Raw genomic sequence first — 16917 nt, 5'->3', positions numbered from 1 at the left:
AGTAATATTAATACATTTTATTTGTACAGCACCTTTCGTGCATTAACTGTAGCGCCAAGTGCTTTACAATGAAAATCATAGACATGAGCTAAGATAGATCCATGTGAACAAAGGGTATAAAAAATAATTGGGACAAATAACCGTTACAGTTACTGTGTGTCAGCCTGTAGTTTGTGTGTCTGTAAATGTATATATTGCATGATACTTATTACTTGCTGATGACTTTTTGACTCTTGCTGCTGTAATACTGCAAATTCCCCCATTGTGGGACTAATAAAAGAATATCTTATCTTGTATATTGTCGTCTATGTAAAGGAGTCTGTCAAGCCAAGTGTGTCATTTCACCCCTTTTCGACCATATGTGTAAACACTGAAGCACATCCATAGCCCCTGTTCCACCTAGACACTCGAAGTGCAGCTTCGGAGCCCGTGCCTGTAAACTTTAACCAGTTCTTTGAGTTCTGACAGTCAAAGAACTGTCTCTTTGCCAGAAAACCTGGTTTGACTCATACACCAGCACTTTGCTTGTCTGGAAAAAAATAATCAGTTACATCAGGGCCTCTGTTGAGACGATCCTGACCACTGAAAAGGTCACCACCATCGTTGCTGTGCTTGAAGTCAGATCTAGCGTTGTAGAGTGATGTAAAGAGTGATGTGTACAGCGAAGTTATTACGTGGCTCTATGGTGGCTCAAACCATAGTTGCAGTCAAGTCAAACCAACTGAACCAGGCCTATAGCACCGATTCCAGCACTACCTCAAGGTTCACCTAGGTCGGAAAAAGGGTTATGACCCACTTGTCGTGACTCGACATATGACAGATTCCTTTGATTGTTGTCACCATCATCATCCCCTCTTGCATTCCTACTCATCATCATCTACATTGATCTCCCCATGTTGCAAGGTATGACCCTAACAGTGAGGAGAGAGAAGACATGAAGCACTGACAGCATAGTTCCTGACCAATACAAGGTATGTTGCTGTGGCTTGGTTTGTCATAAACCCTAAAGAAATACATTGTGAAAACTGTGGCCAAAGGTACATGAAACATGAAAACACTGCCGCTCGTTCAATTCAGAGTTGCATTGAAGACACAGCCGTAGAGTGCTCCTTTAATTAGCATCCTCCCAATATCTTGTGGCAGCCATCATGTCATTGTAACTCAAAGATCTGTGCCGCAAAGGGTACAGTGTCCTGTTCAGGATCAGGTTGTGAAGTCATCATTAGCTGGGTAATGTAAGGAGGACATGACACAGCAAAAGGTGCAAAGTGATGCGCAGGAGCGAGGGAATAACAAAGTATGGGGTCAGGAAATGTGCTAACGTGTCTGAATAGACAATTCGTATGTAGTACATTTTCTAGTCTGTTTCATTTACTTAGCTTTAGGTTTGTCCCTATCAGTGACACGTGGCATTGGCTGTGGCTGAAATCAGATCACATGGTTTATTACTCAGCTGCAGGAAATGGGTGGGTACTGGCCAGGAATGTGAAACTCAAAGCTTCACCCTCACTCTCCTTCTGTTTTGTTTTCCCTTCTGTCTTCGTCCATGATGCCCCCTGACATTGCAGCTTTGCTTACTATCATCAACATGTCGGCTGAATGCTGTAACGTTAAGTCCCAGCAAATATCATTTGAACATTAAAAGCACGGACATTTAGATGAATTAGTGCCTCAGTGAAGTTTGGTTATTGCACCGCAGGTTATGAAAGACTGAGTGGATGTTGCGTGACTTCACCCAGCTGTTTTCTTGATTGCCTTCTTTTATTGCCATGCCTGTGTGAGGTGGCATAACCATTTCCAGGAATGAGGATGTGTGGCTGACACAATAGACTTGATGAGCCTGCTGGTGGCTTTCAGTTTCGTTTCTCTGCCATTATGGTGAGAAGGAAACCGCAAGGGAGGGGGTGGGATTATAAAATAGATAGAAAGGTTGTTACGGGTTCATATGATAGTTGAAACTCAGAGGGAGATGAACAGCAGAACTTGTCATACGAAGGAATAGGTAAGATCTACCTGCCTGTGCTTATTCTTCATGCAAATCAGACTTAAGTTTATCTTTGTGCCTCAATATATGCTGCTGATATTATGACTAAAGACTAAACCGATTTTAAAATATTTAATCAATATTAATTATTTTATGTAAAAGATAGTATATCGATTTTAGTTTTGAGAAGATGTAGTGTCACAGGACACAGGATCATAGACCATACTGACTGTTTGTGCTGTTACATTTTAATGTAGTTTCATGCAGTGCTTTAGACTCCCTTTGGAAAACTCAAAGTTCTTTGATTGTTGAAGTGAAAAACATACTTGCAAATTGAACCTCTGTAGCAAACAGACATTAATAATGGGTCTTTCTTTAATTTTTTAAAAAAAGTAGTTGTGGCAAGTACAAGAGTTTTAACTTCGTTTTCTTTATGGCCTGCAGGATATTTGTTACCAGAGTTTTCTCAAATTGCTGAACAGGTGACACAGTGGACGTTAACGGAAGTACACAGCTCAAAGTGTTTCCTCTATCTGACGATAGTTGTTTGATTAGAATATCATAAATATCTGTATGTGAACTCTTCCTTGTCAGACTTCTGCACCACAGTGTGGTGTGAAATCGCACCTATTCAGCTGAATATAGGAAATTATTTATGAGAGCAGTTAAATAAGAATTCTCAAAGGGCAATAAACACACACTTTTGCATGCAGAGGCATGACGAAAACACACAATTATTGTTTTGGTGCTCCTACATGTAAACAAACAACAATCTTGCTGCAAAACATATTTGATAAAAGCGCCATTAATTTCGTTTATCCGCCACCTTAAGTGCCAAAAGTATTTCAGCAGTTGAAGTCGACCAAACGCTGGTCGGAGGCAGCTCATTCCTCCACATGCCATTTTGGCTGTGCTTTTTGTCAAGTTGGAAAATGTCTGGATTGGTGGGCTGTCTCGTAGTCATCTCATGGTGGATGTTCTTCAATCCCTTGGCATAACTTGTGAGGGCTGCCTCCCCCATACTGCTAATATCAAAGCTCGTTCAGCAAAGCTTAACTGTAACATGTCCAGCTTTTTGAGTCCATGAGGGGGCCAAAGCAGTAAGAATGTTGACCGTAAAAGTTAAATAATATGTTAAAGTATTCTATTAATTTAGAAATTTATGGGGATTATTTTGCATTAATTCTAAATTGTTATAGAATATTGTTAAGACAAAGCTGTCTTCATGAATCAAGCAGGAAATACAGAGAACATAACAGAGTCTGTACCATGCACAGGGTGAAGGAAAGTTCATGGAGTAGAGGGAGATTAAATACATGGTTTCACAGACAGATAACATTTCCAATACAATCATAATTTTGATGAGATCTTCATCTAAATCAAATGTAGAGAAAAGCACAAAGTGCCTTAGCTAATAAGACACAAGCTATTTTGACCTTTCATTTGAACACAGGAGACATTCGCAGTGCCACTGGAAAATGCAAATCCGTCCTTTCATTTGTTTAATAATCAAATGTGATTGGGCAGCAATAACCTCAAACAAGCGGTAGCTGCAGATCTGACCTCCAACAACATTCTGAAGGAATCTTGGGATACATTTTTGTATATATCTCCATTCATGCATTTCCTGAACAAACAAATTTACTTTTTATAAGTATAAGTAAGTCAACTTCCAGGCAGAGTATCCAAAGAACTGAATTGTTTCCATTTATAGACGTCTATCTAAGTGTAGGCTGATTAATATCCAATCTTGTGTCACTTATTGGACTCCAGGTTTGCCAACTCTTCACTCCAGTTAGATTTGGTTAATGTCAGTAGCCAAGGTGTTTAAATACATGTTCCTATCTACACTGTGTTTGAATATTTGTGTTATGGTGTGGACAAGAGCAAAACAATGATTTCTTTGTTTCTAGTTAAAATAGATTGTGCTTGTTCAAAATAGTAACAGATGAAGATATGAACATATCATAAGACAAATCTATAATTCTGATGAATCCAGTGGGTTTAATTAAGTTTTCCTGCAACTCTTTATTAGCACCAGTAAGAAAGCATTTGATTATAAATATTGACAGTTTATGTTTTAGTGTTTTTTCCTTATGTCACCATCATTTAGAGTTCTTCTTTATTTGATACTTCAGGCTGATTTAAAGCACATTACTTAAACATTGTAGGTAGCATTGTAGTGAGAGCAAAAACCTTTGCTAAAATACATTGCAGTACATTGTGTTTTCCCATTAACGGTGTTGTCTTCTTCCTCTGACAGTGTCACTCAAGATGGAGGAGGTTCTGAAAAATGTAGTGGCTATGGTGGAACAGCACAAAGATGGGATCCCCGTGAAAAAACTGACCCAATACTACCAGCTGGCTTACCACAGCAATCTGTGTCTATCACCTCTGGGCTTCAACTCAACAGCTAGTCTATTAGCCTGTCTGGATAGGGATCTGATTGTTGAGGGGAAAAAGGTGTTTCACAAAACCCACTACCATGCGAGGAGGGATGGATTTGCAGTTGGGGTATACACTCCACCAACAGAGAACACGGATATCAAGATGGTGTTGGAAAATGTAGTGTCCCTAGTGAAGCAGCAAAAAGATGGAATCCTCATTAAAAAAATGGCCGTAATTTACAACCGCACATACCACAAGAAGCTGGTTTTATTACCTTTGGGCTTTGACACCATGGCAAGCCTTGTCGCCTCACTGCATGGGCATCTGGTTGTGGAAGGGGAGCTGGTGTTGCACAAGGACCATGTGTTTGGAAGTCAGGGGGTAGCAGAAGCTGGACGTGGATCTGGGACATCATCAGAAACTACAGAGGACAGTGAGATGATTGAGATTGTGCTAGAAAATGTATTGGCTCTGATCAAAGAGCATCCACATGGAATTCCTCTGAAAACGTTGGATAAAGTCTACCGTCAGAAATATGGCAGACGTATAGCTTTAGCCCCCTTGGGCTTCAAAAATATTTCCGCCCTGGTAGTATTTCTGAAAGGAGAGCTAGTTTTGAAAGAGCAACTGGTGTTTCATAAGATCCACCAGCCTCAAAGTCAACCGGAAAGTGGCAATTCAACGAATGCTACGAAGAACAGTAGGCCTGCAACTCCCCAGGAAACTGAATCACTTAGTGGAGATGCAGCCGCTACCCCGACTTTTACCATGCCAAAGGTAGATGTCAACCCTTACCAAGTGCGCCTCGCTCAAGCAGGAATCAGCCCTGCGGCTCCTCCTTTGCATTCCACTGCGTCTTTATTCACAACCCACTGTCTTCCTGATAACCTACTCTTTGCTGCATCCAAGCCAGCTGAACAACTGACCCAACAGCAGCTGTACCAGAGAGTCTTAGAGGTCAGTTATTTCCACAATTCCATTATTGTGGTTATGTTTATTTCTAGCATTTATTCATTAAGCATACAGCATTAATGTCTTTGAGTACAATTGTTCTATCATAAGTTCATATTTGCTTTGCTGCAGTAGCCTAAACCAAGTTGCTGTGTCTTGTGAAATGTATACAACATAAACTTTCCAACCTCTATAGTCGACTTCATGTATGTTAATCATACACAGGCTTATTGGATCCTATAGATTGCAATGTATGAAAAGTGGTTACAAATACAGCATATATATAGTATTTTTTTATCTTACTTTTGAACCACCTCTTCAGTAACAGTTTATTGATTTGTTCCAGGTGATGAAGAACTACCAGCTGAGTGCTCCAACAATCGACCAGCTCCAAACCTGCTATTTTCGGCAGTTTGGTGAGGGGCTTCCTCGGGCACAGTACATGTCCTTGTACGACAACTGGCAAGCCACGGACTCTAAGAATCTGTTATCACAAGAGCAAGTAACAGCAAGTCCCAACCCTGCCGTATTGCCGACAACTGCAGGTAGGATGGCAACACTCCATTACAACATCCCCCTTCTTGTGTAAAAAACAAAGACTGTCACATATTCATGCTTATGAAACAAACAAATGTCATCATGTCCTTCCATTGCAACAGGTAACCTTCCGAGAGAGCCTGAAAAAAAGCAGCAGCAACCAGCAGGTACACTTGACTTCCTCTCCGGGTCTGAATTTCCAAAACTGGGGTCAGAAGTGAACTTGACCAAAGCCCAGAAGAGCAAATTGAAAGAAGAGACACTGAGAGAGGACACTTTCCCTGTGTTCAAAGAAGCTTATCGTGCGCAGCTCCGAGAGGTCCATGGAGCTAATATGCGGGCAGTAGAGACCATGGAGGGGGCTGGGGAGGCACTCACAAGGCGGAGTAGGAACAGGGTCATGGATCCGGATACAGTCAACAGCCTGATGGAGGGTGTGATCCGAGACATCGCTGCAGAGGGAGAGCTGGTCACCGAAGAGAAGGTGAGGAGCACACTGAAGCTTCGAGGAATACATAAACATCTTGGGAAATACACTTACTCGCTTCTGATAAAAATCATCTTTAACTATGAAGCTAAAGCCAGCAGGCAAGTAACTTAGCATAACATAAAGTCTATTGGAAAGGGAAATAATTGAGGCTGCATGGCTCTGTCCAAAGGTCAAAGGCCTCCACCACCTCAAACAGATGAACTAATTATCATTTAATATCATGTTTGACATTACCTCTGTCCAGGTGATATCCAAGGCATGCGTGCTGATGCAGATTTCCTCTTTGAAGAACGTTAACATCAGACCCGGGAATGTTCCAGCTCTAAAAGACCTCCTGTACATCATTAGAGAAATCAACATGTTCATAGAGGTTTGCAAACATTTACATTCCCTTCTGACCCGTGTTTATCTGGATGCTTGGTAACTAAACATTATTTTTTTTCGTCTTTTCATCAGTCCACTGAAGCTGTGACATCCATTTGTACCCTGTATGAGCTGGGTCAGTCACTGGCTGCGCTGAAGGACAAGAAGTGCTTTGAAGAGCTGAACCTGGGACCTCTCTGCAAACAGCCACTCATCCACCGCATGTTTAAGATTGACAGTAACACTAAGGATGATGATATACACCAGATTAGGACAACAGACATCTTGAAGGTATGACCCAGATTTCTGAAAGGCTCTTATTTTTGTTCACTGTTGATTTGCATGTAAGATTGAACGTTTTTATATTACACAGTAGTGTGTGGATAACTACCTGGAAAACTCAAAATTTCAGATTTACTAAATTAACGTCTCAGTTTCTAGAGGAAGTTTCTGTTGGATGCAGGTGAAATCAGGACAGGACGTAAATCACCTCATGGCAAGTCATGATAAATCTATGTGACTGTGGTTATTGTCGCAAAATGTGAATAGTTGCGTGCAGACTGTATGAGACGTGAACCTTTTAGAGAAGGACTTATGTCACATGCACCGAATTCTTTGAATCAGTCCAAAACCGAATAGTGACTGATGAAAAGACCTATTTAACAGATGGAGTTTAGTGTATTGAATACATGTGCTTTTTGTTTTACTTTTTGACATGCCATTAACTTTTCCCTAAATGTGTTTACTCTGTTTCATTTGTTTAGCAACTTCGCTTATTTCGGAAGCAGCAGAGCAAGATAAGAGTAGACCTGGCTGAGTTTATGAAGTATTTGGCTGACCACTACAACTGTGAATCTCCCTATGAGCTTGGCATTAGAATACACAGCATTGGGCTGCCCATATCGGTAAGAGACTCGACCTTCCTAAAGCAATAACAGACAATACATCAAGAGTATTCAAATAAAATCTTCCTCCTGCAAAGGTCTACTAGTGACTGCCATATCAAAGAAAGACATTGCAATAATATTCAACAACAGCTTGAGCTGCTCCCCCCGCGACCCGACCCCGGATAAGCGGATGAAAATGAGAGAGAAATGAGATGAGAATATTTATTGTCAGTTTCCACATTGAACTGGAGGAATTATAAATAAGTTCTGTGATATTAAAAGAAAATGTATTTAAAGTGTAAATCTTAACAAAATGCTTAACTTAAATATAAAAAGGGTAAAAAAAAGTTTCAGTTTTTCCTCTTTTTGAAGTAACAATTTCCACCTATTTTTTAAACATTTTAAAAAACATCTTAACTGAACGGTGTAAACACCTGCCTCTCTCTTCCTTTTGTTTTCCTCTTATATCCCATCCTCACTTTTTTTTAAAGTCTTTCTGGTTTTTGCTGTCTTACTTTCTTTATTAAATCACGCCATGTGAATGTACTTCTCTGACTCACGTTTTTTGGGTCCCTTAAAGGGCTATAACGGCTATTTCCTATCTTTCTATTTACTTTAGTAGAATATTTCATACTTATGATCAACCACAATGTAAATATGTCTCCTATGCAGTGTGCTGATGAGAGCACAAGTGTACAAGGATACCCAAATTAACCTACTTACTTATATTTTTCTTAACTTTCCACTTGTTTACAAATCCTGCCTCTCCTCTCCAGACCCTGATCAAGGTCAGTCGTTCTGAGCATGCCAACTTGGCACAAGCCATGGAGGTCATCCAAAAGGAGCTGGAGGAGGAGACTCAAGAGCAGCTGAGAAAGAAGAAGAGGAGCGTGTTGGAGCCATTGCAAGGAGCAGGTTGCTTCACTTCCCCAGGCAACCTTGACCTCAGGAAAAAGTATGCGTCCCTGACAGCAGCCGAGGTAGTGCTGGCCGTATTCTCAAATGCAGTGGGGGTCTTCAGTCCCAAGATGACCAAGGTGGGTGCTAGACACTGACGATTGTGTTCTTTGAATTTATCTTATAAGTGCAGAGCCCGTTTTAAACCTGCCTGTTTGGGATGTACTGTTAACATCCTACCTGGTTTATTTACAGTGAAGATTTTAAAGTTAATGTTTTTTTTAAATGAAACTCAACTTGTTCAAGTTCAACTCATCATATTCTGGGATATCGCAGATATTTTTCATCACCATTTGAAATATTTATGACAATGTGTTTAGATGACGTCTCATCACAGACACCTCCGGTCACTTATTACCCAAACCATTTTGTAAGATATCTCAAGATAAGAAGTTAGAAGTATAAAGTAAAATTAAGATGGTCGTGACAGTTCTCTATAATTTAATCCAAATCATCTTGATCACTCCCTTGTGGCTTGCAGCAGTATAACCCCTGTCTCCTCCACGTTAGCATATGGGACGTGGGACAAACTGAAAAGTCGAAATACATGTTAAATATGTTTTATATTAGTTGGTTCTAATTGTTATTTAAAATCATTTGTTACCTAAATCATCTCTCTTCAGTATGGTCATTTTTGGTGTCATGCGAGAGTCAAATGACCACATATCTGATACAGAGCTTTGTCTGAATTCCAATCCAGCACGTCCAGACCTTTCTGCTGCAGGTGTCAGGTGACCGTCTGGCAACGGCCCTGTTTCAGCTGGCCATCTGTGGTGGCTCGCTTGCTGTCCCACACGACCTGGTGCCAAAAGACAAGGCGCCCCAGACCACTGAAAAAAATACAAAAGGGGACAAACTCACCACAACCATCCCCAGTGAAGGTATTAAACCACAACAGTGTTTTTGCCACATATACTAACTAACATGATCGTGTATAATAATGCATTTTTGTGATGATTGACATTTCTGTTCTGTGTCCCTCAGCCAAAGTGAAGCAGTTTCTAAAAGACAGTCTGTCCTCTCAGAACTCAGCCGTAACTCTGGCTCACATCGCCTCCCTGGAGAGGAAGTTGATCAAAAACTTCAAGGTCAAAGATTTCCTTTCTTTAGAGCAAGGCAACTTCTTGGAGTTTCTGGTTAAAAACAATCAGGTACAAGTTGTTTTTTCATCTTTTTATTTTGTAGCCAACTGTCTTTTTTGTGTTTTTAAATAAAAAATCTAAGTGTATACAAAACATGTAGACTGTCTACATCCTGTGACCCTCTGTCTGTTTGCAGTTGCTGCAGGACATACTTGGCTCCACTTTGATTGTGGGAAGTTCCAGTGTGGAACTTGTGGGCAGTGGTCTCCGACCCACCAAACAAGATGTGTTTGAGTTCATCCAACAGTGTGGCAACATAACCTCTACTGACCCAGATGAAGTAAGTTATTTCCAGGCACATTCAAATTTGGTTCCCTAAAAATATAAATTGATGCATTTAGAAAGCTCCTCATCACCATGTTATAATTTTTATTATATATATTTTTTTCCTATCTTTATTCAAAAGCATTGCCTTTCCGTTTGAGAGGAGGATTTATTTGATTTCATCCTCAGATTTTGCCCTCAAAATCCACCACTCACATTCAAATAGCTCCTACTTTTGCTTTGATCTGCCCTGCATGTGCTCAAACTGTGTGTTTGCAATAATAAATGAAGTTGTAAAGTTTAAGGTTAATTAAATCTAATGAGTTCCTTTTTCCAGCTTTCCCATATTGAATCAGCACTGAAGTCTCACTACAGTGTCCGGGACAGTCGTGACCTCGGCTATGGAAGTCTGCAAACTCTGGTTGGACTGGTCAAACTCCAGAGAGGCCTGGCTGGAGGAGGAGTAAGCCAGGTCTTCTATGAGTCTGCCCTCTTTGCCAAACAAGGCAAATCAATGTGAGCACTGTTTTACCACACAGATATTACTCAAGCTATGAAAGCACATAAACGTCTTTGAAAATGTCACAATTGGTAAACCAAAAAAGGAACAGTTCTTAAACCCTGGCTACACTGGGCTGGTGCTTGTTATTCACAGAACTTCTCTCCCGTTCGCAGGAGCACGTACGTGTGTGTGTATATCTCCGTCGCTATTCATACATTTGCTTAGTTATTAATTGATGTGTCGGATCGTCTATCTGGAACGTTCTGGTCACTTTAACCCTGATGTCCTGGCTGCGCACTCTAATGTGTTACAATATGATTGAAATAAGTGCAATTATCTTTCAACGGAGCCAACTACTGAATCAGATAAATTCAAAACCTCACCTGTCACTAGACTTTACAGTTCCTTTTTCATCCTTGTCTTTCTCTATGTTACTCTTCCCTCTCAGGAATAGTGCTGAAGTTGGCTGTGAGGCAGTTGGGCTTCTTGGTGAAATGTCCAAGACCCAGGCCATGGCTAGCTTGCTCTCCTGCCCCCTGCTGGAGGATTTAAGTGAGTGGAGCCAGTGGGAGCTGATCTTTAAACCCCTTCATGGCTCCCTCAAAGATTTCATTGAAAGAAATGCAGGTACAAGTCAGACATGGTTCATTTTGCATGGCTGTTAATGAAATGTATGATAGATGTGAGGTATGTAGTTAATATTGCCAATTAATCATTTGTGTGGTTAATATCTCAATTACAAAATCCTTTTTATTGACTTGCCCACAGCTAACACAGGCCTGGCAGCGTTGGAGGTCAGACCAGGTCTGCTTCTCAGGATCACCACACACACAGGAGACAAGTACTTCTCCAGTTCCGCCATGACACTTGACCCCACTGGCACAGCCGGCCATCTGGTGTCCATGGTGGTCGCTGATGGGATTGTCAATGCTCCCACTGCCCTCCTGGCCAACTACATGCAGAGCTCCCTTGCAGCAGCATTGGCTAAAGAAGGTAGTGATGCAGGAGGGCTCTGAGATTGAAGCTTTTCTTTCCTTACATTTTCAAACTGCTTCACAGCAGAAGGTTCCAAATGCTGCCTAAAGTTTCTAAAATAAAGTTTTGATTTGTTAGACATGTCTCAGGATGAAGAGAACGTGGCATGTTACAGCAGAGTGGCCGAGTTCCTTTTGGCGTGTTTGATGCGAATCCCGACCAGAACCTGCCAGGCTCTTCTGCAGCAGGTCAGTCTCACTGCGTTGCACATTCAGATCACAGGATCAAATAAGTATCAATCATTTGTTATTTCTGGTGAGATGTTATATGGAAGCTCTTTTTGGATTTGAGAGAAGAAATAGTGACAACAGGTATTCCACATTGGAGGTGTTTAATTCATAACAGGGTTCATTTGAGCGGGTGGATAAATGGAATGAGTGTAATGTGTAATGTAAGTGTAATTATTATGTACAGATAATCCCAGGACCTCAAAGTCTAATCGTGAAATTTAATAATCTGTACATTTAGGCTTAGAACAAGACCAGTATATGTATATTATAATTTGCTATCAGTAGAGCAGGGAAGGTATGAGTGTTGGTTTCATTTCTTGTACAATTTGTGCAACTCATGTTCACTCATGTTTTCTGCAGCAGGTATTACAACATAGCTTCCATAGCAAAAGGCTTAAGGATTGGGCAATACGCTTCTGTTGTAACGATGATTAAGAAGTGACTTGTATGTTCTTGTATAAATGTGGCCTCCAGGTCTTTTTGGAGCCTTTCTCCCGTGTCTTGGGCCAGGCCAAGTCTAAACAGGTCCTAATCGCCGTGGCCCAGTCCGACCCAAGGCACATGAACTGTCTGCATCGTCTGGGCATCCTCCTGGGGATCACAGACTGGGCCAAAGACTACCAGAAGAAACTGAACCCACCACTGAGCCACAGCTACAACATGCACACAGCACCTGTGGAACAGGCCAAGGTCAGAAAAATGGAAAGACTGTTCTCATTGATTCGGATGAGTCATAATTCAAATGCAAAAAAACTACACAAGTGCGCTCTCACTACTCAATTGTGTGAATCATGTGCCATTCTAAACAGTGGAATAAAAAAGATAGCTCACGTTACATTTTGACTAAACAAGGAGCAAGTTTCTCTGTAAAAATCAAGGAAACATTTCTCAGAATTAGTCCCAGTGTAAAGGTGATTTCTTTGTACCATAACACCACAGCCACAACCACACATTCAACACATGTGGTATGCTAGCTGTAAATTCACTTACATGTTCATCTGGCAGGTCTCTAATTTTTGGCTTGTAATGTTCTTTTCCTTCTCTTTCATTTTCACTTCAGTCCAATTTGATAGACTCTGAGAGCAGCAGTCTGTCGGCACTGAACACGAGTGAAGATGATTATTTTGAGGATAACCCCGTGGACAGCAGCTTCGCCTCCTCCCAGCTCAACCAGAGCCTACATCAAGGTGGCTAAAACATCAGCACAGGAATTGCGAATGAAGCACTGAACCAATTTTCCCTTTTGTTTAGTGTTTAATGGCTAACTGTTTTTACAGTTAATGGCGAGCAAGATGTAGAGGTCGAGGAGGATGAGGATGAAGAGGAGCTGTTTGAGTTTGCCTCAGTCCCTAATGGGAAGACATCCGATGTCAGTGCTGAAGCAGAAGGAGTCCAGGATAAGGAAAACTCAGAAATGACTGATTCTAATGAAAACGATGCAGACGGTTGCCTATCAGAGACCACGTTATCTCCCCAAAGAACCATCATTGAAGACATCAGGTTTTTTCTTATTTTCCATCTGCAGATATATTCATTCTGTCCATATAGGTATCATGGTTTGTTTGACCACATGGGGCCCCTTAAAGTAAGGCAGATATTTGCTTACCTCTTGTGTCTCTTCTCAATCTCTGACAGGAAGAACGAGTTTGGTATTGGTGTGGAATTGGCCGCTGAAGGCAAGAAGCTCATGCAGATTCAGCAGGACAGGCTGGGCCGCAGCTTGGAACGCCTGTCCACGGAACTCTACAGCAAAGATACACACTTTGTCCTGGAACTCATTCAGGTAGCTTTAAGTACATTTACACCCGCACAAATGCTTTTATATATGGTATTATACATGGTAGCAGCCAGTGGGAAAAGTCAGCTAGGTGGGTCCAGGGACATGCCAACTGGAGAGAAAAATAAACAAATGGAGGGAGGGAGGGAGGGATGACAGGCAGATGTACCGGGATGATAATTATTAAGAGTTTCATGTCTTGTTTAAATGTAACTTTAACTTATTCTAATATTATTTCAGAATGCTGATGACAACAGTTACCCATCAGATGCCGGCCTCATTCCATCCGTGGCCTTTGTGGTGGAAAAGAACTGCATCACTGTCCTCAACAATGAGATCGGCTTCCAGGAGAAGAACATCCGGGCCATCTGTGATGTGGGTCGCAGCACCAAGGGCAAACACAAATACGGATACATTGGTATGCATGTCCACGGTGTCTTGAACACTGCTTGAATTTGCTAACAGTGTTTTAAAACTTGATGTTAGTCTCATAACAGCAATATTAATAATCTTGATACTGCTTCTAACAGGACAAAAGGGCATCGGCTTCAAATCAGTGTTTAAGATCACAGACTGCCCGGAGATTCACTCCAATGGCTTCCACTTGTGCTTCGACAAGACTTGCGGCTTATCCATGGGATACATCCTCCCCCACTGGACTGAAGATGAGAGGCCTCTGGATCCAGCGCTGAGGAACGCAAACCAGATCAGGTTGGAAGAAAATAAATTAGAATGTTTTTTTTCTTTACAAAAAGGTAAAAAACAGGAATTACAAATAAATATAAATTGTTTGATGTTTTACGATTCATGTCTCCCACTAAGCCATGACAATTTGGCAGTGAGCCGGCATTTAGAAACAACACAACCCCAAAACTGAAGCAGCAAAATGGAATTCAGTGACAAATCTTAAGTAAAAAAAAAAAAGAAGGCCATTCAGATTAACTCAAAAAGATGCAAACCATAATTCAGCTCTATATCATAAGCAGCTCTGGTTTTCAGTAAATGTGCTACCTCAAACATACAGTACATCAGAATTATAATATTCAGCCTTATTTGTTCAACAGTTGTATGTTTACCTGATGTCTGAAGGTATAAATGATTTTTGGCCCCTTGAGGGAAGCAGAACAACCTCTAAGCACAACAGGTTACCACCTTATATTTGCTGTGGCGATTGTGACAGTAAATCCATTTACTCGTCCTGAAGAAACAGATCAACATTCAAAAAATATGTAGAATGTTTTTGCCACCAAACTATTAACCATACATATCAACATTCACTCACCTTTTTACTCTGTTTGTAGTTATAAGCATCGTCATTTGGTGCTTGGCAGGTAACAAACTGTGGCTTTATCAGAGCTACAGCAATAGTATTACAACAGTTGTCAGTGTGGCTCATTCCAAGTGGTGAGAGTCAACCAAAATTGTAAATTAATCTTTAACGAAAAGCTGAAAAAAGTTACACTTCTATCCATAGCTAGATGAGCTTTCTAAGTTTATTACGTTGAGTCTGTGGCTCAGGATGTAGAACAGGTCGTCCACTAACTAGCGGGTTGGCGGGCGAGATACAGAGCCCCATATTACATAGAGTATTATTATGCTATGCAGCCTATTACATATAACATATAACAGCTTTGTCCTGATATTTTGAGTGGAAGAGGAAACAGGCATTTTATTAATCATTATTAAAGCTGCATATTTGATCCACCAGTTTTCTAACTGCATTATGGAATTTGATTGCTCAGTTGGACCACCAAGATCTGCCTTCCTCTGCGCTCCGAGAGCCATCAGACCAGGAACCTGTTTCATGATGTGCACCCCTCCCTGCTGCTCTTCCTGCACCGCCTGCGCTCTATCAGCATATACAATCAGGTAGCTCTTGTACTCACACTCAAACATTCAAAGCTAAAACCATTATTTCAAAGCTAAAAGAAGTCTTAATCTATTTCCTCCTGCTGCTGTCTTTCTTCAGAGCGAGAACCGTATCGTGACCATGACTCGAAAAGATCTGAGTCATGACGTAGTAGAGGTGGAGCACACAGAGGGCACAGAGCGCTGGCTGGTGGTCAAAACTACGCTGCAGCCCAAGAAGGTAATAAACACGCAAGCCTCATGGTCAATGTAGATTTTAGTTTTTACATTCTCATCAGTCCTGAGCAGTAAAATTCACCGTAGTTTCGCTGACATGCTCCTGTGTTTATTCCTCATAAATGTTCTTTGTCCTGCTTCACAAAAGCCGGCTTTCTTCTTTTTGCCAGCCTCAGTGAAAGCTCACAAATTAGGTCTTGGCTACAACAACTGGCATAATAATTTCTCAATGGAATCCCTGTGACTTTACTCTTCAAAAAATATTTTCCCTCCCCAGTTTCCCAGTGGCAGTTACCTGTTACCTGTAGTTAGGTTCTGTAGGAGAAGATGTGAATCTGACTAAGAAAACATATGTTGAGACTTTTGCTCTCATTTAACAGGCACCTAAACCTGTTTTTTGTGAGTCTGTCTATTTTGAGGTTATGCATCTATGTTGATACTGATCTGTTTCCCCTTCAGATCAAAGAGGACGTTGAGGCGACCGAACTTGCCCTGGCGTTCCAGCTTGGAAGTGACAACACAGGAGACGGCATTGTGTGTCAGCCTCAGAAACAGCCTGTGTTTGCCTATCTGCCGCTTCGCAGTTTCGGCTTCCGTTTCATTGTCCAAGGTGAGAAGAATTTTTTTAAGTAATTTTTTAGAACAATCCAGTTATGTAAGAAGGAATTTTACACTGACTTGACTTTGCTCTCCAGGTGACTTTGACATCCCTTCCTCTCGTGAAGACGTGGACAGAGACAGCTTCTGGAACCAGTGGCTTCGATCTGAGATACCTCAACTTTTCCTACAGGCCATGGACGTCTTCACTGTAAGACAGAATTGTATCTAGGGATTAATTCACTGAAATTTAAAATAAGAGAAGATCTTACTCTGACAATCCCCTCAAAGAAATTTTATCATATAATACAAACAGATTTGTCTGTTAGTATAAAACCGAAGACATTGTGAAAAATTAGTTACTTTGTAAATTCAGTTTCATACACCTCTCCTAAGTAACTTGAATGTCACTCAGACACACACATAAATATCAGTCCTTTAAATTTGTCTGAATATTCTTATCAAGATCCATTATTTACACTGGACCTGTCCCCTGATCTGGATCTAGGTTGTTACCTGACAGTGTTAGAATCACTGTTACAAATATACAGACCTGAGACTCTCGACAGTTTCGGTCCACGAAAACTCTACTACCTGAGAAATTTTGTTTTAAATAAAATAAATAAAAGGATAACAGGATGTCTAAAACATGATGCAGGGATAATACCCATTAGTACTTAGTAGTCATTAACCTTTGAGTATGATTTGTCTTTTAACCAGTGTCCCGT

At 41.0% G+C, this 16917-nt stretch overlaps 1 protein-coding gene across 2 annotated transcripts in view; it reads left to right on the top strand.

Moving 5' to 3' along the window:
* The first annotated feature begins 901 nt into the window (after nt 1-901).
* The window catches only part of wu:fj29h11 (uncharacterized), a 37275-nt gene continuing 21259 nt past the window's right edge, over nt 902-16917 (top strand). The window contains exons 1-25 of one of the 2 annotated variants that reach the window (XM_062414122.1): nt 902-971; nt 4248-5329; nt 5670-5868; nt 5983-6344; nt 6595-6720; nt 6807-7004; nt 7478-7618; nt 8377-8637; nt 9258-9438; nt 9542-9708; nt 9836-9979; nt 10301-10479; nt 10914-11092; nt 11234-11458; nt 11579-11688; nt 12205-12420; nt 12791-12917; nt 13008-13230; nt 13366-13513; nt 13748-13925; nt 14038-14218; nt 15250-15376; nt 15477-15596; nt 16052-16202; nt 16288-16400. In XM_062414122.1, the coding sequence (XP_062270106.1) occupies nt 4259-5329; nt 5670-5868; nt 5983-6344; nt 6595-6720; nt 6807-7004; nt 7478-7618; nt 8377-8637; nt 9258-9438; nt 9542-9708; nt 9836-9979; nt 10301-10479; nt 10914-11092; nt 11234-11458; nt 11579-11688; nt 12205-12420; nt 12791-12917; nt 13008-13230; nt 13366-13513; nt 13748-13925; nt 14038-14218; nt 15250-15376; nt 15477-15596; nt 16052-16202; nt 16288-16400 (5127 nt within the window). In that variant the 5' untranslated portion in view covers nt 902-971; nt 4248-4258. Of the gene's footprint in view, nt 972-1961; nt 2003-4247; nt 5330-5669; nt 5869-5982; nt 6345-6594; nt 6721-6806; nt 7005-7477; nt 7619-8376; nt 8638-9257; nt 9439-9541; nt 9709-9835; nt 9980-10300; nt 10480-10913; nt 11093-11233; nt 11459-11578; nt 11689-12204; nt 12421-12790; nt 12918-13007; nt 13231-13365; nt 13514-13747; nt 13926-14037; nt 14219-15249; nt 15377-15476; nt 15597-16051; nt 16203-16287; nt 16401-16917 lie in introns of those variants that run through there. The other variant, XM_062414121.1, reaches the window with a different exon arrangement.

The sequence above is a fragment of the Platichthys flesus genome, chromosome 20, assembly GCF_949316205.1.
Source record: "Platichthys flesus chromosome 20, fPlaFle2.1, whole genome shotgun sequence".
Classification (NCBI taxonomy): Eukaryota; Metazoa; Chordata; class Actinopteri; order Pleuronectiformes; family Pleuronectidae; genus Platichthys; species Platichthys flesus.
Note: the sequence above shows the minus strand (reverse complement) of the source record. Positions and strands in the feature narration are given on the sequence as shown.